This window comes from Hibiscus syriacus, unplaced genomic scaffold (assembly GCF_006381635.1).
Source record: "Hibiscus syriacus cultivar Baekdansim isolate YM2019G1 unplaced genomic scaffold, ASM638163v2 tig00110556_pilon, whole genome shotgun sequence".
Taxonomy (NCBI): domain Eukaryota; kingdom Viridiplantae; phylum Streptophyta; class Magnoliopsida; order Malvales; family Malvaceae; genus Hibiscus; species Hibiscus syriacus.
Genome location: NW_024062779.1, coordinates 3,314,001 through 3,338,940, shown reverse-complemented (window position 1 = coordinate 3,338,940; position 24,940 = coordinate 3,314,001). Strand labels below are relative to the sequence as shown.

At 34.5% G+C, this 24,940-nt stretch overlaps 1 protein-coding gene and 3 pseudogenes across 1 annotated transcript; 3 read left to right on the top strand and 1 right to left on the bottom strand.

The window, feature by feature from the left end:
- The first annotated feature begins 3,413 nt into the window (after positions 1-3,413).
- LOC120131436 lies at positions 3,414-4,314 on the top strand. The gene has a single exon (XM_039148425.1). It carries the CDS (start codon positions 3,560-3,562, stop codon positions 4,142-4,144), a length of 585 nt encoding a protein of 194 aa, XP_039004356.1. The 5' UTR covers positions 3,414-3,559; the 3' UTR covers positions 4,145-4,314.
- A 346-nt stretch (positions 4,315-4,660) lies between these two features.
- Positions 4,661-15,726, bottom strand: LOC120131858 (annotated as a pseudogene).
- Positions 15,727-19,289: 3,563 nt separating this feature from the next.
- Positions 19,290-19,890, top strand: LOC120131857 (annotated as a pseudogene).
- A 1,574-nt stretch (positions 19,891-21,464) lies between these two features.
- On the top strand, positions 21,465-23,903 carry LOC120131856 (annotated as a pseudogene).
- The last annotated feature ends 1,037 nt before the right edge of the window (positions 23,904-24,940 follow it).

Genomic DNA, 24,940 nt, shown 5'->3' with positions numbered 1-24,940 from the left:
TATTATTATAATTTTAAGAAAATCTATTAACTTTTATATAAATAAGATATTTATTTATTTAGAAATACCAGAAAAGGACTTCTAGGTGCTTTAAGACAACTCTTTAAAAAATATTAATAAAACATTTTTTTAAAAATAGATTAATATATAATTTATAAAAGTAAGATATTTATTTATTTAAAAATATCTGAAAATGGACATCCAGTTGCTTTAAGACTGCCCTTTCTTAATATTGAAAAATAAATATATATTAAAATATAATTAAAAGTAATTTATAAAATTAAATTTATAAATAGGATTTTAATAGAAAACAAACAAATAGAATAAATAAATAAATATTATATATATATTTATATGACTTAAGATAATAATAATAAAATAATCATGAAAATAATAATTTAAATATATCAAAAATAATAATAAAAACAAAATAAAATTGTAATTAAATAATTATAAAAATAAAAGAAATTAAAATTATAAAACTAAAACATAAAGTATTAAAATTAAATATACTAATTCGAAATATTATGAAAGATAATGGTTAATAGTGTAATTTAAAATAATTAATTAATTCGGGATATAAATATAAATTAATAAAATTATAAGGGATTAAATCGGTTATTTACCCTAAATATTTATATAAACATATCAGTGACTAAATTATAAAGTAAATAAATTTAGAAGACCAAATTAAAATGTTTAGAATTTGATTTCAGTGACTAAAATGGAATGTTACAAAATTAAGATGGCTACGGAAAGGGTTTGTCCATGCGTGCAAATTACGCATATACCCCTACCCAAAACGACGCCGTTTGAGAGGGGTATATAAGACCCAAATGGACGGTCCTTCGGGCCATTCTCCTCATTCTCTTCTTTCCCTCTTTTCTCTCTAACTGAGAGAGTTTACAAAACTCTCTCGCCTCTCTCTTAGGTGGCGTTTGGTTGGATGTAATCCCTTGGAATTGGTGGGAATTGGAATCCAATTTCACCACTTTCCCATGTTTGGTTCAAGTTTTTCAAGGGAATTGGAATCCCTAATAGAATTTAATTCCATCAAATGAGGGAAAGTGAATTCCATCCAAAAATGGATGGAATTCAATTCCCTTGTTGGAGGGAATTGAAATTTGATCATACTACCCTCATTAATCCTTTGGTAACTTATTCATATATTGAATAAAAATATTTTTTTATTATTACGGGTCGGGTCTGGTTTCAAATTCATATATTCGGGTCGGGTCGGGACGGATCGGATCGGGTTTTTTTAAGTTTGATATTCGGGTCGGGTCAGGTTCGGGTTTAGGGTGAAAAAAACCGGACCGACCCGAAAATATATATAATTCAGATCGGGTCGGATTAAGTCATTGTTTTTATTAAATAAAAATAATTTTTTATTATTTCGGGTCGGGTCGGGTTGGATTGGATTTCTAATTCATATATTCGGGTCGGGTCGGATGAAACTTTATTTTGTTCGGGTCGGGTTTTTTTAGTGTGATATTCGGGTCGAGTCGGGTTGGGTTTTTTTAAGTGTGATATTCGGGTCGGGTCGGGTTCGGGTTTAGGGTGAAAAAAATTAGACCGACCCGAAAATATATATAATTCGGGTCGGGTCAAATTAAGTCACTGTTTTTATTAAATAAAAAATAATTTTTTATTATTTCGGGTCAGGTCGGGTCGGATTTCTAATTCATATATTTGGCTCGGGTCGGATGAAACTTTATTTTGTTCGGGTCGAGTTTTTTAAGTGTGATATTCGGGTCGGGGTTTTTTAAGTGTGATATTCGGGTCAGGTCGGGTCGAGTTTAGGTTTATGGTGAAAAAAACCCGAAAAAATATATAATTTTACCTTATATATTTAGGAATAATTACAATAATACCCTTCTATATATAATTTTTTTCAATTAAGTCAATGTTTTTATTGAATAAAAATAATTTTTTTATTATTTTGAGTCGTGTCGAGTTTCTAATTCATATATTGAATAAAAATAGTTTTTGGTATATTTTTTGGTAACTAATTAACATACTCCGATTGAAATGTATCGAAATATTGCTCTATCTTTTGGTAACTTATTAACATATTTTGATTGCGATGATTTTAACTTATAATGTTTATTAGCATAATTTTTATAATTTATTGAAATGAATAATCAATCAATAAAATAAAAATTTAATATTTTTAAATTTTTTTATAATATATTACTCCATGTAAGTTGTAAAATAAACTAAAATAAAGCAAAAAAACAAGAAGGGCAATTCTGTCATTTTACATTACTGAAATCAAATTCATCTGACATGTCTGCGAACCAAACAGAATATAGAATTTGATTCCAATTCCTACAGATTCCAATTCCTTCATAGATTCCAATTCCCTCATAAACATTCCAGCGAACCAAATGCCACCTTAGTTTCCCTCGCCGGAGGGAAACTAGACACCGACCGGTCGCCGTACTCCGGCACCGACCACCGCCGCCGGCCACCACCCACGGTGGCCAGAAATTACAAGTTTACCCCAAATAAAAGCCTAATTTACCCTAAAGCGAAAACCGAAGGTATTTTAGCCTAAATCTTTGCCAAACTGCGTAGATCTAAGGAGGTTACCTTCGACGTTTTTGGTTTCACGGCGGTGTATGGTGGCTCCGAGCTCGCATAGTCTTCTCGGTAAGTCTTTCTCGTCTTTTTCTCTTTTCTTTAGATCTGTAGTTGTCTGGGATCGTTGGTGTAGTTCTTGCTTCTCGTGGTGTCTCTCCTTCTTCTCTCTGTCTATTCTTCTTCTTTCCTTTCCCTCTCCTTTTTGCAGGTGATTGATGATGATTTTATAGACTCGATGAGGCTTTCGTCGGACCAGTACAAAGGGGGCCATTCGGTGAGTCACCGGACTATGGTGGTGACTCACCTCGTAGCTTGCGACGTGGACGGCCGTTAGGGTCTTCTGGAGGCTTCGACGGCGAGGTGGCATGGCACTGTAGTGTCGGCAACAGTTGGACGAGACACCTGATAGAGGGAGTGTCGGCAACGAGCGGCGGCGGGCTTCTGGAACCTTGAGGCGGCGCCGTGTGGGAGCTAGGGTTTAGAAACCCTAGCAATAACCCTAAACGGGTTATGTTTTGCTGGACTAGAACTGGGTCGTCTGGATTGGATCCAGACTTGGGTTAAATCTATTTTGTATTCGGGCTTCAGGGATTTATAATTGTAAATGGGCCTGTAATATAATAATAATGTTAATAATATTATTAATTATTAATAATAATAAATAGTAAAAACGAATGGACAAAAACTGGTGTCTTCATGCTGCTGATGATAGTCGACATGTGAGTCCATAGGATCCACACACTTGTTGGGTACGAAAAAGATAGGGTTCGCATATTCTATAAATAACCTCAGTTTCATGCACTTAACTCTCTATCAAGTATCAACCACCATTTGAGTTCGACAAAGTATCTTTCAAGCTCTTCTCTGAAGTTATTTCACTTCCATTAAAGCTTCAATCCCTAGTTCTTCATCGTAATCCCTTGGTAGTTCCATACGAATTTTCCCAATAGATACGCGTTGGTTCTCTTTCAAAATGGCACCACATGGAGAGGCTATTACTAGCACTTACGCCAGGAGGAACAACTTCTCTAAGCCACCGAAACTCTCCAATGATAGCCTCCACCGGACCGTTTCCGATATCACTTTCCAACTGAGCAAGGAAGTGCTCGATAATTACAAAGAAACCACCATAACGGACGAGAACCAGCTCCCGCCTATATCCGAAGTCGAAGATGCCAAGTGCGAGTGTTGTGGGATGAGCGAAGAGTACACTTCGGAGTACATCGAGCGAGTGCGAAACAAGTACTTGGGGAAATGGATATGCGGGCTGTGTTCGGAGGCGGTGAAAGAAGGGATGGAGAAAAACGGAGGCAAGATAGAGGAAGCTTTGAGTGCACATATGAATACATGTGCAAGGTTTAACAAGCTTGGGAGGACTTTTCCGGCTCTGTTGACAGCTGAAGCCATGAGGGATATTTTGAGGAAGAGTAATAGAGCCAAATCCATTAGCCCCAGGGATAGATCAGGAGCTCAGAAGAATTCTGGTGGGATCGCTAGGAGCTCTAGTTGCATCCCAGCTATTACAAGGGATATCAATAATCTCAAAGTTTCAAACTGATGACACGAGAAATTATTAGCCCAACCCTTTCATAATATTCTTATTAACCTATTTTAATGCCTTCATGTTCAAGCTTTATAGCATGGACCAAACCTTTCTCCCACTTTAAAGTTTTTTGGGTTTGGCTTCAAATGCTTTAGGGTTTTTCTTTGGGCTGCTTCTAATTTTGATTGTATCCCTTTCCCTTAACCCCATAGAGAGCCAGGCACAAGCTTTAACACAAAGGGTTGTTTCTAGTAAGTGATTGTGTTTTTATCTCATTTTCATGTAATAAATCCATATATATATCAATAAAAGACTAACTATTTGTGAATACTAGTCATTTCTAGTTTTAATTGGACTGACTTGACCAGACAACCGACCGCTGGTTAGTCGTTTCAAAGTTTGAAAGGGTCTTTTTTCCATCAATTTTATCAAGTTGGTACATGGCTTAGCAACAAATTCTGATTAGTAAATTGATTAACCTTTGCAAGTGTTCAACCATCCAACAATACTTCATAGTTGAGACGAAACACATGGGTTTTACGACTACAGACAAACAAACCAACAAAAAGTCATTGGGGTGCAAAAGTTCGGACAAAAGACCAGTTGATAAACATAAAGCAGATGCAATGAGCATTCTCTTCATTCAACACTTTCCAAGCTACTGCTCTCTCGTATGAAACCGGTCTTCCCATGCTTGACAAACAGATCCCACCTTGTAGACAAGCAAAACCCTAACACGAAAAAAGAACGTCAAAACAATGAATAAAATTCTGGTGAAATATAATTATCCGTTATCATTATTATGGTGATAAACATGTTCAGTCAAGTTCGAAATAAGAAAGAAATGCTAGACCTGTTGCAGTATCTGTGCGAACTCCATGCAGAGAGTCTTTCATTCATGTTCGTCGAATATCTTCTCCAAAGTCAAGTCCTGCAGAGCCACCAGGGTTGTCTTCAGCATGTCAAGACCAGCTTGATTTGCAAAAGTAGAAATGGGCAATGCCTGCAGAATAACAAATAATGGCCAAAAAGAGGAGAAACAATCAGTCCCATCACTAATATGAAATTTGCTGCTAATGCAAAGAAAATTTTAACCCGAAAGTCATACAAAGAAAAAAGTATCCAGGATTTTCATTATCTTAATGGACTACTTATGTATTACCAGGAAGCACGAGTCTTATCCATTGTATCTTGAATTGTTAAAAGTAAAACTATACCAAGAAATACACATTCGAGTTTAAGATCTTATATAATAATAAAATTCACACGTAAATAATTATTAACATGTTTGCATATTGATGTCATTTTGTGTTTGCTACATTTCCCATGTCCAGAATCTCAGGTAGCGATCGAAATTACCAGTTCTAACTAAAACAAGCACCTTTCACCACAAACATAAAAGCATCTTCGGTCAGATTATACAGGATCAATTTGACATGGTGTCTGCCCCACACGTTCCAACAATAAGAGGAGAAAAACATATTTCATACAGAACACAAAAAAAAAGTATGAAACAGAAAGGGAATGGAGGAAACAAGTATTTCACACATACCTTAAGAGAGCAGCACATGATAGCATCCGAGTGATGCCACAAGGACTTGAGGACAGATTCACTCCCTTCAGTGCTAGATTTGAGCAACTCAACACCCATGTAGACTCTGCAATGTTATCAACAAATCATCCATTGTTCAAAATATAGCAGCCATTGTTACTATCGCAAATGTCGAGCTAAAGCGACATTTTATGAGTGCATGGTACAGGATATCACTGCAACAGTAGACGGTAAATTCAACAAGTCAAAATTCCAAATCTCACAGCACAAAGGGTAAAAGCATAAGAGACCAAATGACAAGTATCTCCTATTTAACACTACATGAACGATTTCGTTTTCTACTGCTACCCTTTCATAATTGATGCAATCACCTATTGAGGTTGAGCCATGTTCCCCAACTTAATATCAAAATAATATTAAATGGAATAAAATTCATCCCAGAAAGACAAGGTAGGCTGAAGTACCTATAACTTTGGCAGATCCAACGAGCAAGAGTCTGTGCTTCTGGAGTACCTAGTGGTGTTTGGAGAGCAGCTTGTGAACTTATATATGAAGGAGAAAGTGCCAATGCCACCCTCTGAACTGAAGATATAATACTACGGACATATTGTCGAGCCATAGATGCTACATGTTCTTGAAGATAGCTCTCAAAGGCATACTCAAATGCTATGGTCATCACCGACCTCATACAGCCAGCATTAGCATAATAATCATTAGATGCTTTATTTCCAGATGGCCTGATCTCAAGAGCAGAAGCTAGGTCGAGAGTGCGATTTTGACTAGAGGCTTCCTGCATCAATTTCTTGTTAGAGTATGCCCAAAGACCAATCATGTGATGATTGTATTGACATACTATCTTTATCATATTTATTGAATACATACATTACTGTTATTTTCTTCTATTATATTTCTATGTATTAAATAAACTAAAAGATAATAATGTCCATATAATAATATGATTATTATTGAAAGCTCGCTAGTCGAGTATTATTATGGGCATGGACAATAATAATACGATTAAGACTAACATGTTGATTGATGACAATGAGATGTCATTGGTATAGAGATGTCAGAATCAGTGCATGAATACGTTGTTAGAAAATAATATATTGGATTGACCCACGATGAGCATATGTCTTGGATTATTATGTAATGGTCACAACATTGCTCATGGTGATGACTATATGTATGATCCTTGGACTTGAGATCATTACTATCTCAACATATATTGTTGTATGTTTTGATACGGTTAAACATGCTCCGTAACTGGTTGCACTATAAAGACTGATATTGAACATATCTTGATAGATGTAATAGGGTGTAACACCCCCAGACCGATGCGAGTAACCCGATCTTATCTGAGGTGTCACATTAAGACCACCGGAGTGACTCGCAGCAAAAATGACAATTACAGAAAACCATACATATATTAAAAAAAGATTGAAATCATATAAGTTCCAGACTCAGTATAAAAATCAAATTTGACATATATACCCTCTAATTACACTTGTATCGTACTCTGTAAACAAAGCCGAATGAACTCCCATTACTGAAGTCGATAGATGTATTGAATCAATCTTTAACCTGAAATGGTGAGTAAAAGAGTGAACTTTGGGAAAGCTCAATAATACAAAAATACCATAAGATGCTAAAGAACAAGAAAATAAATGGCAAAACATAAAACTTGTTTATTGATCCATGCATATACAAGTTCCAGTTATTAGTTGAGATTTCATTATTAAATATTCAGGTGATCGTAGTGAAACTTACAATTCAGAGGAGATGTTTAGAGGGCCAGGTTCAAGATTGAAAATGGATGTTTAGTGGGTTCCCATAAAACAGAAATGGTTTATAAACAGTAGTTTATTTCAAGAAAATATTTTTTTTTAAAAACACAGTAATACCCTCCAACCAAACACTCCATATACAGTCCCCCAGAACTGCAACCAACTTAAGAGAGCACCTTGGGTCCATAAGGACTTGCCCTAGCCGAAACATAGAAGCCACCCGAGGGGAGTGCCCCTAGGTCCATAAGGTCTTCCCCTAAGCCCAATGGGCGTAGGAGTCAACTTAAGGGAGCACCTTGGGTCCATAAGGACATACCCTAAGTACAAAACAAATGAGCCACCTGAGGGGGTGCCCCAAGGTCCATAAGGTCTTACCACTAGGCCCATTGAGCCCAGGAGCCCACCTAAGTGTTGTCTTAGGTCCGTAAGGATTTACCAGCCTAATTAGGACTGAACTTGCAGAACTCCATAACATATCCCAAATAGTACCCCAGTATAAATCAGATTAGCCAGTAAATAAAAATATCAGAATCAGGAGCCAGATGTATTCAGTATCAGAAACCATATATCATAAATCAGAGACCAGAAAAAGATCAGTAACCATGTTTTTATTTCAAATATTAGAGTCATATTTTTTATAAATAGAGAAAATACACATGAGTACAGGGAACACACTAGAGGATCTAGATATTTTTTTGGAGGCTCTTGAGAGTTATCAGGAATGGAAAATGTGAAACTTATGTAGATTGGTTGGATTTCAGAATTGAGGTCCTTATTAAAATGATTTGTTCATTAACATATCCAATCAAATATTCAGGATTTAATGCTTCAGGACCATTTAGGATTCCAGGACCATTTAGGATTCCAGGTCCATCAGAAAGACATTCAAGAATCTTACATCAGAATTATATAAGATTCAAATATAACACACATAATTCCATCATTCATGCTATAAGAGACATTTCAAACATATGATTACTAGTGGATTCTTAGTAACTTAATCCAATAAGGGTAAAACAATGATTTACAAAATTCAAGATCCATGACGATTTATCAGGTTATCGTGTCAACTCGAGCTAATCAAATACCATCACTGCGATACATGTCAATTATTCAGACTATGATACCTTACGAATATTTACTTTTTAACACTGACTACACTAATTGAATTGATCACCTTCAGAGTCCTCACTGAATGGATCTTGAAGAACTGAACTAATATTTCGATGGTATTTATTTCATATCTTTATTGTAATAATTTCCAGAGTAACCACGTGCTTGGGTTGTCTCAATAATCTTTAGGTCATTACAATATTTAATGCTTTATTGGCACTTTTAGAACTTGACCACAAACACTTCCTTAATCCATATCATGGGGATATTTGGGTCATTTCAAAGCTCGGGTTATTCTGGTCACTTTGGAATTCATGTTATTCTTGCCTAAAGGGTAATTTGGTTATTTTGTTCGATCCAAGCGTATGCATTATTTCTGATAATTTTGTCTACGGATATGTGTCCCCAAAAATCAAAAATTTTAATTCCTTTACTTTTTCAAAGGTTAGAAATCGATTATTAGAACATTCCAATCAAATCATGAATTTAATATATGAATCTATAGTTCTATCAAGACAAGAATGAATTCTTAAGTCATTTCCACTATCGGGGAAGATTTAGGTCTCTTTTTCATCTCAAGGGTATTTCAGTCATATAATTCAATTATGGCATTTGCAATATTTTCGAGAAAATAGTCTCCAGGTATTTATTCAAGAATCCAAATCTCTAAGTCTTTTGACACCTATGAGGTTAATATCAGTTATCCATATTTTTCTAGACAAAACAAGTACCTAAAATATGCTTCAGTAGTTTAATTTGGATCAAATGTATATCTTCAGGATTAATTTCCATTTTCAGGGACAATCCTTATCTTTTAACAGCATAAGGGTATTTTTGTAATTTTACCCTACAGGAGAATTTTTGTAACTTCTTATCTAAGTATTCACGGTATTTAACTTTTAAAGAAAATAATCAAAATTTATGAATCGTGAGGTCATTTGTTTTACTGATTAATTATTGAACTTGTAATTATTTCCTATGGGTATTTTAGTTTCTATATGATCCAAACGAGTCTTAACCAATTTAATATCCTTATACCATATCCATTACTAATTTTGGATTAATCGTCGAGATTTACAAAACCAAACATTTTAAATCATGCATAAGCCATTTTCCAACAGATACCGATAAGTATGCATTGGGTAATAGAGTATTACATCGATTTTCTTGCTACCTCAATCAACCAATTAAACTCCATTCGATCACCCTTGAACTTAAATTCAATGTCCCATAATATCTCGGATCCATGGCAAAGCAAATTACGTCTGAAATAGAACTTAATCGGGAAAACTATATGAATTGGAAATTAAAACACTAAAAAACAATTTATTGGGTTCGAATTTGGCGAAATAAACTTCAGATTCAGACTCGTGACGTTGAAAAACATAACATAAGCCTTTTTTCCCAAAAAAAGTTGGTTTTTTGGTCAAAGTCAACGGTCAACGCTGGTTAAAGTCAATGGTCTGGTCAAAGATCAACGGTTCAGTTCAACGAACAGGTCAACGAGTTGACTTTGCTTGACTTAGACGAGTTGCTCGATTGACTGGAGCGAGTTGACTCAGTCAACTAGAAGACTCGACAAAAACAATGCCCACGCGCAACGGTGGGGTGTGCAGCGGCGACAGGGACGGGGGGTTGATTCCTTCCGACGACACCATTCACCAAAAAACAAATTGAATCAATCCATAAATAAACCAAAATCAATAGAAATTAACGAAGAAAGAACAAACTCTTACCCTCAACAGCGAAAGGTGAAGAATGTAACCGAAGGGGACAATACCAGTTAGGTTATAGTCAGAACGGAGTGGGGAACCATATGACGATGGCGGTGAGACAACAGATGTCAGGATCGATGTGAAAATGTGAAAAACAATTACGGTGGGTTTAGTTTTCCGTCGAGGCTTTGTCATCGGATATGGAATCAATGACAGGCTTAGACGGAGAGAGAGACCGGTTGGGTATTGCTCAACGTGGGATGGTGAGTCGATTGGAAGCGATAATGCAGCCTATGATCACCTATGGTGACTAGAATTGAACAAAAATAGAAACGGGGATTCTTAGGTTTCAACAAAACTTTCCCGAGGCCTTTCACGACGATCGACGGTGGTTATCGAAAAATTGACAGAGGACTTTTGATCGAGTATGACGGGGAACAAGGTGGTGGTTGTTGTGCACACCACCGTCGATCGGAGATTGGTGAACAGAGGGGCAATGATTGGTGTTGGTGAGAGCTTAAGGGTTTCACGATTTAGGAATTTGGTTTCTAATTTTAGGGATTTAAAATCTCAAACCAGAGAAATAAAATATATTTTTATCTAAACTCATTAGCTATAGTGATTTAAGCTACATGAATAAGGCTTATAGTGATGTTTTAGCAAGTCAATGTTTCAATCCCAACCATATACACATTTTATTATTATTATTTTCTTTGCAGTCAAAGAAGAGTTAAATCTAGAGCTAGGTCACTGAACTTTCAGAAGCCTTAAAAACTAACCCCAAGGTTTATAGTTTTACGATTTGGTCCTTGAAATTAATTAAAACAATAAAATTGAGGGTGTTACATGAGGTGTGAATGATCAAGATAGGATTTGTCCTTCCTACATAATAAGAAATGTATCACAGGCCACTTGATTGAGACTAAAAATGCATGGCCATACCCGAATAAGTTGATATGAGATATCACAAATTATTTGTTCATTATAGTATACTCTAGATATCAAGAAAGAATAGATGAACTATACAAGTGTGACTATTCCAAGACTTGTGCATATTCTAGATATAAATGACAAGGATATAATACATAATAAAATTGATCACAAAGATGTTGTGTCGAATCATAATTTCTTATAACTTAGATGACAATAATATATTGCTAGATGTCACTCATTGTTTGTAGTGTTAGAATGGTTCTAATATTACTACTAACGTTACAGGATCTTACAGTGTCACACCCAAAGGTTGAGATAAGCAAATTATAATAAGTTACTCGTGTATAATTTTATTGTACTTAAATTAAAATATATATATATAATTAAGATCAGTATATATATATGTATGATTTTAATTATCCCGTATATGCTAAATAGGTATTTAAAGAAATATAAGTAATGTAATTATTTTATTTTAATTAATTCATAAAACCCTAAGTGTTAGGGCAACATCATTATAAAAGGAAAAGATTGGCCTAGCAACCGTTTCTCTCCTCCTTAGACTTTACACGTTTTCTCAAAACAATTTTGGGAAAATTAAAATTTTTTGCTCTCAGTCGGATGAACCAAGTAGAGGTCGAGACGTGATTTCGTGGAAGCTTTGCGATTCGAACCGCTCGTGACTGTTGTTGCTTTGCTGCTATTCAAGGAACCCAAAGTGAAATTTTGCATCTCTTGCTCCCGATTTCGGTATTTCGTACATGGATCGCTAGTAAAATCGTCGAATTATTTTTCTACTGCACCATGAGATGCGCCGACAGTTCCAACATTTCCCGGGCTTAATAAGGAGCTCCACAAAATATAGAGGAAAACCAAGAAGATACCTCTTAGCATAATAAAAAAATACCAACCTTCCCCAAGCCGAGAGGAATAATACGAAAACCTGAAGGCAGAAGAGGTGCATCATCAGCAAAAGAAGTATCTATGGGAGCAAATATAATCTCAGCACAGGTGCCCACAGCATTTTCATCCATTCCACTGCATAGCTATAGAACCATACCACAGTAAAGTAAATTATGCAAAGATAAAACTTAAAAGCAACAAAGAGAACAAGGAAGAGTAGAGTGAAAACAAGAAAATTACTTGCAGGAGAAAAACATCTCTTGGCATTAGTGCATCTTCAAGAGATTGTGCAATTCCCTCCAATTTAATGACCTCTAAGGACTAATAATAATATAAAAAAGGTCAGTAACATTACTAAATTAAGCCAGACCAAAAAAGGGCATATCATCAAAGCAGAAAGTTGAAACTTTTAAACTAATAACATTTTAAGTTATATAAATTCAATATTCTTACCTCTTCATGTTCAATAGTGTGTGCCAGGGGAAGTATAACTTTACTGCCAAAACCTCCTCGTAAGCTACAGGGACCAACTTTAACAACTGCAGCCGAGTATTCATCAATGCTGCTGTCTGCCCATTCTGATCGATGCTCCCGCAGGAAACGGAGTAGGATTGCTGGAGGAACATTCTAAAAGAGAAACACCAAAGAGCAAAAATATATATATTAACAAAATTAAATGTTGACATGATAATAGCAATTAAGCAGATGTTAGAGAATTTTTATTCAGATAACACGATGACTCAGTTTTGACAGATATGAGGGGTGGGGGTAGAAAAAGCCATCCAAAGTAAGCATCACAAAGTAATTCGTGTGAAACATGCGAAGGATCCTCACCTGTAAAAGCATGGAGGCTTTAGCACATAGGACTGAATTGCTGACAGATGGAAACCCATTAGCAAATGAAAGATTAAGGCCCATTAGCTTGTCAGGAGATGAGTTCACAAGCATAGTAACATCATCCATGCCATCATTGCCCATCATGGACCACCCTTCATCAGTGAATCCATTGACAGCATCATTAAAACCCCTTGCTCGGAATCATCTAACAAATTATAACTACCATAGAATTTGAAAATGCTTTACAACAAGACTTTGAAAATTACCTGCTCAACCTCTAGTTAAGTGCCCGTAAAGCTGCTGGTCGTCTGCCCCAACCAGTCACATTAGGTTGAGAAATCTCATGAACTATCTACCTTGGTTGTCGTAAAGCCTAAAGGTAAATTAGACAAAAAATATCTTCACCCTTTTTCTGAAGCTACAACTATATTAATTCTGAATATACAAGCCTTCCTGCAAACAGTTTCAGATTTTCATAACATCGAAACGAGAAGGGCAAAAAAACATAACTCAGAAAACCAGTCTTACTGCCATCGTCAATTTCTGAGCAAGCACTGTTGATGATTCATAAAGCGAACGAAGAACTCTGGCACACTCCATGGCTGGTTGATGAGAAACATTCCAAATTAAGGCAAAATATATATATATATATATATAGTTTAACACATTGAAGGCAATTTACATAAAGAAAGAAGTATACCTCCAAATCCATATGATCAACAATGTGTATGATCGAACCACCCCCTTCACAAGGCCGAATAAGGTATCCACTTACAAACATTTCTGCTCTCACAAAATGCTGCACTGAAGGCATGCTAGGGCCATTTTGAGTATTTTTCAAAGACCTCTCACAAACCTAAGCGTTGCAAAAGGAATTTAACTAAAAAAAACACCTAAGCATTGCCCTGGGGCCATTCATTGTCTAATATCCAAAAAATCAGTTTATTAAACAACGTACCACAAGGCTTCCATCTTCTAGAACAGAAGTATAACGCAACAACCAGAAGTAGCGAGCAGGAGCCAATGTCGTTGGAGCATAGAGCTAATAAGAACATGTGAAGTAATCATTAAATAACGAAGAACCAATAAAGTCTAGCAACAAGAAAAGAGTAGCGATCCCTGACCTGCGCGTACAGCAGCTCAATGGTTCCACCATTGGCAGCAGGCAGCACATTTAGAACATCCACAGCTCGGCAATCGCGGAACCATGAAGGCCTATCCTTGAGGAGTTCTGCTACCTGGAAGGAACATAAATGTTTAAATTTTGAAGTCCAAAGTCAATGTGCAGATGATGTGGTACCAGGCTGCAAAGAGAATTGGACTTACCCTTGTAGGTTCGAGACCCACAAGGCCGCAGGCACGTGCTGCCACTCCAGGGCAACCGTGAGAAATAGCAATGATTCCTATGGAATCCGAACCAGGCTGTTCAAGTAAAAAAAGAGATACAGAGAATGGAACAAAAATCAAATGCTGCTCAATGAAATAATTTCATTCTAACAGAGAAAAAAATTGCCCAAGAAATACCATTCTAACACAAACACACCAAACCCACGTTAAAGAATACAACAAGCCCTCTAGAAGCTTAGTGGTTTTATGTTATTATAAGGCAAAAGGGTAGATAATTGAATATCAAATATTAGGGGGAAAGGTCATGATATACCTTCATTCTAGGCATTTGGACCCACTCTATAGCAGTTCCAGTGGCCTTTGAAAGAAACTCTGCTAAAGTCTCTTCTGCAATGGACAACAGCCTGGAAAAGAAGATACAAGCATCAGTTATAACACGCAAATAAAACACTCAACAAAGTTATCACAGCACAATGGAAGGAAAGAACCAAACCCTGCAGGACTAGCATCTCTAGGAGGATTCTGCTGTGTCACACAGTGTTGACCACTCGTCATCAACGATTCACAGCTAGGATCTTTGATTGCAAGTGTCGACTGCAAGAAAATAATTGAACCCTTCTCTCTCAATATCCATGTAAATAAAATTCATTGAAAGTATAAAAAAATGCAATTTAGCACCAATTTAGTTGAATTGACAAGTAGTTAAATTTTCAATTTTCCTGTTGTACTTCAACAATAAAGAAGTAAACGAAAAAGAACTGCAACTGGAAGCAACCACCCAGAAGCCAAAAGCATAAATTCTCACATTCTGGGTATGTTGACGACAGAAATCATTATCATACGCCAGCTGTGACACCTGCTTCTGTAACCTATCATTCTCCTCCATCAAAAGCTTGTTCATTGCCGTCAGCTTCCTATTCACAGCTCGAAAGCGAGATTCCTCTTTCCTCTGCCTCTCTCTATATCTGAGAAATCCAAAACATACATGATAACATGCATTATCAATATTAAAAATGGTATTCCACCTGAAAAGAAAATTTTGACCAACCAAGAACAAGATAAATACTAAAAATCCCACATTTCAGCAGTTGATTCCACTCGTTTCTTGAATCATTATCAATATCACAGAATACAAATCCATTGAAGCAAATAAACTGCACCGAGCAATGGCACTAAACGAAACCAAAAGGCAAACCTTCTATTTTGGAACCAAACTTTGATCTGTTTAGGCTCAATGTTGGAGAGAATAGGGCACTCCCTAATCAACTGCCGTCAACGAATCAAACTAGGCTTGGGGCATTCATGATAAAGCCTTTCAAGGGCCTCAATCTGCTCAGGTATGTACCTTACATATTTCCCATTATCCAAGCTCCCAGTCCCAGGTTTACCATCCTTGCAGGACATTGCCATCTTTCAAACTTCACCCTCAATATTTCTCAGCTATCCAGAAACCCCAAATAGCCACACAAGCCTTGCAACTTCCTTTCCTGTAACCGCAAGCAACTGAACAATAGTATTTAAACTCAATCTAACAATCAAAGTTTACAGTTTTTTTTTTTTTACAAAACCCACCAAGAACCGAGTAAAATAAGGTTTTTAGTTTTGTCTCCCTCTCTTCCTTAACTTCATAGTTTAGAAACGAAGAGGACACTTATGTATTTTTCCGTTCTTTTGCTTTCAACTATATTTTCATCACAAGTACTTGAAATCTTAAGACTTTGGGGTTGTTTAATGTTTGACTGAGAAATGTTAAGGATGCAAAAGAGAAAAAACAAAATAAAAAGATAAAACCCGACAAGCGACAACGATATCCTGATTGGAGATGGATTTATCCTCGGACCTTGCTTTTTCTATTTATTTTGGAACTCTCTACGGACAGCCCCAAACACCGAGAAAAATCTTGTAATATCTTTCGAGATCAGAGCTTCATATCCCAAATAACAACCATTTCTTTTTCTCCAAACCAAAATTAAAAAGCTTTCTTCTTGGAGCGAGTTACCGATTCCAATCAGCCAGCCTTTCGATTCTGAGCCACCAAGATGCCACCTTTAAAACTAAACAGACATTAAAAAACACAACAGAAACGTTTCCCAGATAGGGTTTTCTCAGGATTCAGTGCAATCTTTTTCTTTCTTTATCCCCCGTGAAAAACAGAGGGGGTATCCATTTTAAATCCAAAGAAGTAACTTTAACGGCACCGGTTCACCGGTCTCCATTTCGGGAAATACCCAAATCGTCTCTAACCTCTGAAACATAGTTTCTTTCCGGTGACCAATCAACCAAAAAAACAGTGCTTTACTTCTCACCATGAGAGTTTCCTTTTGTTTTTTTTTTTTTCCCTTCAGAACAAGAAAAACTACAAATCAATAGCCAAAACAGATTTAAGAAAAAAAAAAGAAAAACAGTGGGTTAATTGTTGTTGGTAAAGGCATGGTGGGTGTCTTTTTTTTTTAACTGGTCAGAGTTTGGTATTTTGTATATTTGGTTCTTATACCTGCAAAGATCTCCTTTGGTTCGTCACTTACGGCTTCATCACTGCTAATTTAAACGCATAACAGAGGAAGAGAGAGGGAGTCATCTACTTCACTGTGCAGCAGAAAAGCAGACCAATGGCCAATGGCGGTAAAGAACGACTGATTTTTTAATGCTTATTTTGATTTGTTGTATAAAACAAATGTCCTGCTGGTCTTTCTATTACTTCAGTCACAATATAACGATAAATGACTCCTTTTACAAATAATTCATAAATTACATTACTTATTTCATGAAAATTGTAAAAATAAAAAGATTTTTTTAAAAAAAACTAGAAGAATAGAGTTGGAGGGAAATTATTCAAGAAAAATAAAGTGAAATTTATATTATTTAAGAAAATAGAGTAGTTGCATGCGTCTCGGTTTCCAAGCCTTTTCTTCCCCCGCCTCTCCTTTGTTAAATACTTCACCACCATTTTCTCTAACTTTTTACACCTAAGATGAAAAATAATTAATTAAACTTCCTCTTTTTTACCATTACTACTAAGATTATTTTTTATGATAATACTAGTATTATATAAAATATAAAAATTAGGGTAATTTATACGGATATTGATGAATCTTTAAGATTTTTTATTAATTTTTAAAATTTATAAAATAATTATTAAACTTTTGTTTTATTTTTAAATATTGATGTGATATCTTAAATTCTTATTTTAGAAATTTTACTTTTAAAATTAACAGCAGCCTAAAATCCAAATTTTAATGAACAAAATAGTTATAACTTAGTTTCAATAGTAAAAAATCAATTTGATGAAAATATTAACATATTTCAATTTTAAATTTATCTTATAGTTTTAATCAAAAAAATATCTTGTAGTAGATATAGATAAATCAAATACTTTTAACTTTCAGTTTTTAATAAAGAGTTAATTACATGATTGATCGTTTTATGTTTGTATTTTGTCTATTTTTCTTAATGATTTCAAAAAAAACATAATATATGATCATTTTCCTTTTTATTTAATTAAGTTGTGGTCATCACGGTTTAACTGACGTTAACATTTAGCAGATTATGTGATGTGTCAGTTAAATATTTTGGTATAATCACACATTTAATCCCTGTTATTTATATATTCTCTCAATTTAAGTATGCTTTTAATAAAATAAAAATTAATCCTCCGTCAAGGGGCGATGATTGGAAGAAAACAAAGTAAAGCAAAATGGGGACAACAATATTAGAACCTAGGTCTCTTGGAAAACCAAGAATGTACCAAATGGGACAAAGACCAATTCTTGGTCTAAAATAGACAACATGATGTATATATTTCTTAAAGTTAATATATAAAAATATTATGAATTTAAGTTAAGTATTTATATTTAATTAAAAAAAAGGCTTAGCATTGATCTTGGCTCAATGTTTGGGTACATTCTTAATTTCCCAAATGACCTAGGTTATAATCTTTTTGGTCCTAATTTGATTTGTTTTGTTTTGTTTTCTTTCAACTAGAAGGTGACATGTGTCACTCTCTAATTGGTGAAAATAAATATATTAAAATAAAATAAATTAAAATAAAGTTAGTCCTCCAACCGAATGGTGATACGTTGCACCAATGACGCGTGTCATCATTCAATTGGAGGATTAAATTTATTTTAATTTATTAAAAATATAGTTAAATTGGGAGAATATGTAAATAAAATGGATCAATGTGATTATACCAAAATATTTAACTGACACGTGACCTAATATGTTAATTGTTAACGTCAGTTAAACAGTGATTACCACATCTTGATTAAATAAAAACGAAAATGATCATATAATATGTTCTTTTTAAATCAATAAGGAAAAGTGAACAAAATACAAACATAAATAATCAATCATATAGTTAACCCTTTATTAAATTATCATCATATTTTATCATCATTTCTATCACCATTTTTTATGGTTTCTTTGATAGAAAAGATCATCAAAATTCATCTAATTTTCTATTTCTTTCCTTTAATCTAAACATGTGAGATAATCTTCTAGTCTCCTCAAAATATAAACTATATTTATAATTGATTTTGTAAATAAAACAAAATATTAATGAGAATATATAAGATGAAGATTTACAAAAAGAAAAAAAATATATATCTATCTTTTGAGATTTTGATTCGAGCATCACATATGTAGGATATGAGCTTTTATTATTAAATAGTTGAATATTAATTTATATTCCTTCAAAATTATAAAAAATAGATATCTATTAATTTAAAATTGTTATCTTTGTAATTATTTAAAACATATAAATTAAAATTAAAAAACAAAACAAAACAAACAAAGTGACAGCGTGGATCTTCGAAGAAAGAAACCGCAAACGACGTTGCTGCATAACTGCCCCTCCCACGCTTGCCTATCTCTCACGTTCAGACGCAATTTGGAAGTTGATAAACCAATTTATTCTACTATTTTAAGTTCTTCCTTCAAATCATCCTCCTAGTTTCAACTCTATATATTCTCTCACTATTCTGAAATCTGAATCTTTATACAATCAATTAAAAATAATTACTGATTAGACATGGAACATTCCAGGGGTTTGATCTTTTGCACTTGTTTTTTCATTATAGCAGTTGCCATGAATGGGTCGGTTGAAGCTTCAAAGCAGTTCACAGTGGGTGATCATGTTGGTTGGCAGCAGCCTAGTGCTAACAACACTGATGTGTATGGGCAGTGGGCGAGGAGTAAAGGTTTCATGTCGGAGACTCTCTCTCTTTCGAGTATCGGAATGACTCGGTCCTTTTGGTGGATAAATGGGATTATTATCACTGCAACTCCAACAATCCCATCTATTGGTTTAACGATGGGAACACTGTCATCAATCTGGATAGGGCTGGATTCTTCTACTTCATCAGCGGAGTCCTTGACCACTGCAAGAGTGGTGAGAGGTTGATGATTCAGGTTATGGGTTTACACCAGAGAGTCCAACCTCCACCTGCCGTTGCTAATCCGCAAGAGGTTGGGATTGCACCAGGGCCACATCCTAGTTCAGGAATACTACTTACAGCACCTACACTTACTTCACTCTTTCTAGCTTTTATCGTCACTGCTGTAGCTTTCGAATGATCCATGCGCACCAGATACATATTTTCTTTCTTTTTTCTGGTAGTTTTTATTTGTTTTTTCTTTATTCTGTGAAAGACTGTAATGCTTGTTACCTCCGTATTTGGATTCATCACTTAGCAAAGTCATGTTGTTCATATTGATTTCTCGAGGGTTCAGTTTAATAGCCAGTCGCCGGAAAAATTAAAAATAAAATAGTCCTATTTATGTAGGAATATATGATTGCAATTTATTCAAAGTTAAGTGGCCTGACGTTTATATATAATTTAAAGTAATTTAATTACGATAATTCCTTATTTGCTTCTCTTTATGTTTTCGTCAACGCTGAGATTGTGAAAACTGGGTTTTTGTACTATATATATATATATATATATATATATATATATCTATATATATATATATATATATATCTATATATATATGAAGTTAACTAGTTCTTAATTTTTAGGGTAAATTATATGAATAACCACTTAATTATGGTGTTGGTGTTAACATAACCATCATTTTTAAAATTTCACTAATAAAATTAATTTAATTATATTTTTTTTCTTAATATTTACATATTCTGTCATTTTAATTCAAAAATTAAATCATCCAATTAGTAGGTGCCATATGTCAATCAACTGTTTTGACACATTTTTATAGTGACACGTTTCACAATTGTTTGGGGTTGAATCAAGGACCTCAAGCAAGTGCGGCCACACCTCTACCACTGGACTCAATGTAACATTTGATTTTAAGTTATACGATATTTTATTAATATGTTTTAAATCATGAAATAAAAAATCAATAAAATGAATGTAATAAATAAATCATATATATTTATATATATTAAATTATAGTTCATGCAAGATTTAAAAATAAAAATGAACTTAAGGATTTTATATTTTAAATTAATTTATTTTCTTTCACAATTATTTTAATGATTATAATTTAAAATAAATGAGAAAACAATTCAAATAAATAGACAAAATTTAAGATTCAAATTATAATTTATTTTATGATTTTTATTTTTGTGACTTTGGTTTTCTAAATATTTTTATATAATTATATTTTAATATAATTCATATATATATATATATATTATTTAAAAAATAATGTAAAAAAAAAAAATAAATTAATTTAAAAAATTAAAAAATTGAATCATTTTAATTTCAACCTTGTATAGTTAAATAGTTGGTAGTCATATTGAAGATTTTGTAAATGGTGGTCATATTAACACCACGTGATCATTCATATAATTTACCGTATTTTTTTTAGGTGATGGAACTTATATTTCAGCCATCGCAAGAATTTGCTGTAGATTTGTGGGTTTTCTTTATTAATAGTCTAGGAGCGTTCCAACTTTGAGATCTCCGGGAATAATAATCATTTTTTTGATCATTAAGGTACTTGATTTGGCCGTGAGTTTTTGTTTATATTTGTTACTCGTTTAGTAAATGGGTTTCGATATGGTCACTAATTTTCATATGTCTTTGTTACCCTGCATTTATTTGTTAAGAATAAAGAATTTGAAACTGTTGCAAGATACATATTCTTCTTTAACTTCATCTTTTTCAGTGGCCATTAATCGATTTATGTCTTGTATTATATAATGTTTCAGGTTCTTGAAAAAGGCACCTCTTTCATTTCCATGTCATCAATTGCCTCTCTAAATTTCCTGGCAGTAAGGAAATGGATAAAAAGTTTATGAATCTTCAGGACGACTGTCATTGTTTGATTCTATATCATCAAGTGCTTTTTTGGGCAAGAACGGAAGGTGATTTTAAGGCGAGGACAATCTTCCGAAATTCGGGCTAAGGCCAAGGCGTTGCATTTTAACACAGATGGTTCTGCTGTCAAGAAGCTACAAGTATGTTCCATGAATGATTTGTTTAGTGTGATCCTGTGGAGAACATTGGTGCTAGATGGTGAGGCAGGCTGCTTTAAAGACCAATGATTTGGCTGGTGATGGAGCAACCACATCAGTTGCTCTTGCACAACCACATCAGTTGCTCTTGCACAACGTTTGATAGGCCAAGGTGTTAAGGTTTTTGAGATCTTTCTAGCGATCATCTCATCGGAAATTACATATCCTGTCTACTGCTACATTGCTTTTTGGTGTTAGTTTTTATTCTCTCCAGGTGGTTGCTGCCGGTGCAAATCCCAATTCAAATATCAAGAGGAATTGAAACAACTTCTAAGGCCCTGGTCTGAACTTAAGTTGATGCCAAAGAGGTAAAACGATTTGGCTTTCTACCATGAGTCACAAGCTTTGAACCTTATTTACGTGCTAAACGGAGTTACAACTTTAGAATTTTTCTTATGTATCTGGAGTCAATTTTACCATTGGTTTTGGCATGCAGTTTGAAGACAGCGAACTAGCATATGTGGCTGCTGTTATGCTTGAAATAACCATGAGGTAGGCAATATGATTGCTGAAGCTATGGGAAATGTAGAAAGAAATGGCATAGTAACACTTGAGGAATGTAGCAGTTCAGAAAACAGCTTGTAAATTGTTGAAGGGATGCAATTTGACTGTGGTTATATCTCTCCTTACTTCGTTACTGACACTGAGAAATGGCACTGTAATAAGAGATGCTGTCGGGTTATCATTGCACAAAGCTGAGAAGGAGGTCCTAGGGCATGCTGCAAAAGTGGTGCTCATTAAGGAAAACCACTACATTGTTGGTGATGGAAGCAGTGACCAAGAGAGTTTCCCAGATCAAGAACCTTGTTGAGGTGCTTTGAATTTGAATCCCCCCCCCCGGGTTAGTATCTTCACCTGTCTTGTTTTTTGCTCGAGTGTTGAGTATATTACATATGCAGGCAACAGATCAGGAATGAAAAAAAAAGCTCAGATAGAAAATTGCAAAACTTTCTGGTGATGTTGCTGTCATTCAAATAAGCCTTGGCCTTGCATGATGCATTGTTGATGACATATTTGAATATATCTATATAGTATACAATCTGTTTTTTCTTTCATGCTGTTTTATTATTATTTGTGTTTCTAGGTTGTAGCTCAAACAGAAACCTAACTTAAAGGAAATAAATTGAGGTGGAAGATGCTCTTAATGCAAAAAGGTTTTTGCTTGAAATTTCTTATGAAAGTTGCTCAAGATGTGTACTTCGAACTCTTATATCCTAACAGCTAGCTCATGCTTAAATATAATTTTGAAATACTAATTATATTCAAGCAGCTGTTGAAGAGGGCATTGTAGTTGTGGAGGCTGCACCTTATTGAGGCTTGCAGCTAAAGTTGATGCCATAAAGAGACTCTCGAGAATGCGAACAGAAGGTGATGCATGCCTTGATTTTAACCCGTCTGTTGGACTGCAGACATATTGTATGCATGGAACCTTTTGTCTTACCCAGTAATTGTTGACAGTTCGGAGCAGATATGGTTAGAAGGGCATTGAGCTATCCAACGAAGTTGATTGCCAAGAATGCCTGGGGTCAACGGGAGCGTAGTCATTGAAGAAGTATTCCGATGGATCATTTCTGATCGTATTTGTGCTTAATAATGTTATTGGCTCTCATTTTTTATCCATTTTTTATCATTAGGTGCTGTCAAATGACAACCCTATTTATGGTTATAATGCTGCAACTGGAAAATATGAGGACCTGATGGCAGCTGGTATTATCGATCCTACGAAAGTGAGATTCTCTCTACTGCTTGAGACTATTGTTCCATATTTCTCCTTTTCAGAATGAAAAACAGGGACTGATTTTGGTTTTGTGAAACATGTTGCTTGGAGCATGCACAACTTCTGTTGCAAGGGACATTCCTCACCTCAGATGCCGTGGTTGTTGAGATCAAGAAACCTAAACCTTTGCCTCTTGGGAACCCTATGGAACGGATAATTCAGGTTTTTACTGTGATTAGAAGTTCGACCTTTCCATTTAACTTCCCTATCAACTGCTTGGTTAACCAGTGCCTTCGATTTTTCTATTTCTGTGACAGGTTATGGGTATTAAATTATCATGCACATTCATCACACCTTCATCTAAACAAGTTACTGCAAACTCATGTATGATGAAAAAAAAATATTTTCCATTACATTTGATTATACTTCAGAGATTCTTCCATTTTGGCTTAAAATTTATCTATTTAATCATAAAATATTATATTCATTAGAAGTATATGCACATGATTAATTGCAATGTAACAAACAATATTAATGAACAATAAAATTTTCTTTACTTAATATCATTTTCTTCTTGTACATTTTTACACGCATGCATACATCATAAGCCACTCTAAGAAACAGCAGAACCAATCATGATTAACTTTCTTCAATCAAATATAGTACTAATTTTCAATTAAAATGTAATTTTAAAACAACATATGTCAATAATGATGAAGCAGGTGAGAAGCACACTTTGACAACATCCCATATTGTGGGTTTCAGCTTTCAATTCAGAATGATTGCCCAACACACACACACAACAATGTTTAATCAGGGTGTGTAACACCCCAACCCGACCTGGATCCGAGTCTGAGGTGTCACGTTAACTTTTTAAAACATTTACTTGTATAAATAGTGAGTAATTTAAAAACTTTTATAACATATAACTTATTCAAAACGTTTACAGAACTATTCAGAGCTTATACAATTCAAATCTTTTAAATACATGCCAACTAGACTTTTATACCATAAAATACATTTAAATCATCTATTTTCTGATCTGAAACTTTGTAAGGAAAAAAAAATGCTGACCTGACTTACACCTCAACAATCCATAAGCTTGTAAGAAACTGCGTGTGAAACACTCACACGCTAAGTCTATGACTTAGTGAGGCGAATAAATATATAATGTAAACTCTAACTTGTAATCATGCAGGAACAACTATTATTATCATATCATACACATCATATCAAATCATCTCACTCATATGCTTTTCATATAACAATTACATACATATCATCATTTATGTTTTTATCTTGCTCATATACTATTATACTTCATATATCTTATTTCTTATTCATATGATCTCTTACATTCATATTCTATAACTTATAGCAAATTCTTATATCATCATATATAAGTCATTTATACTCACTCACATATA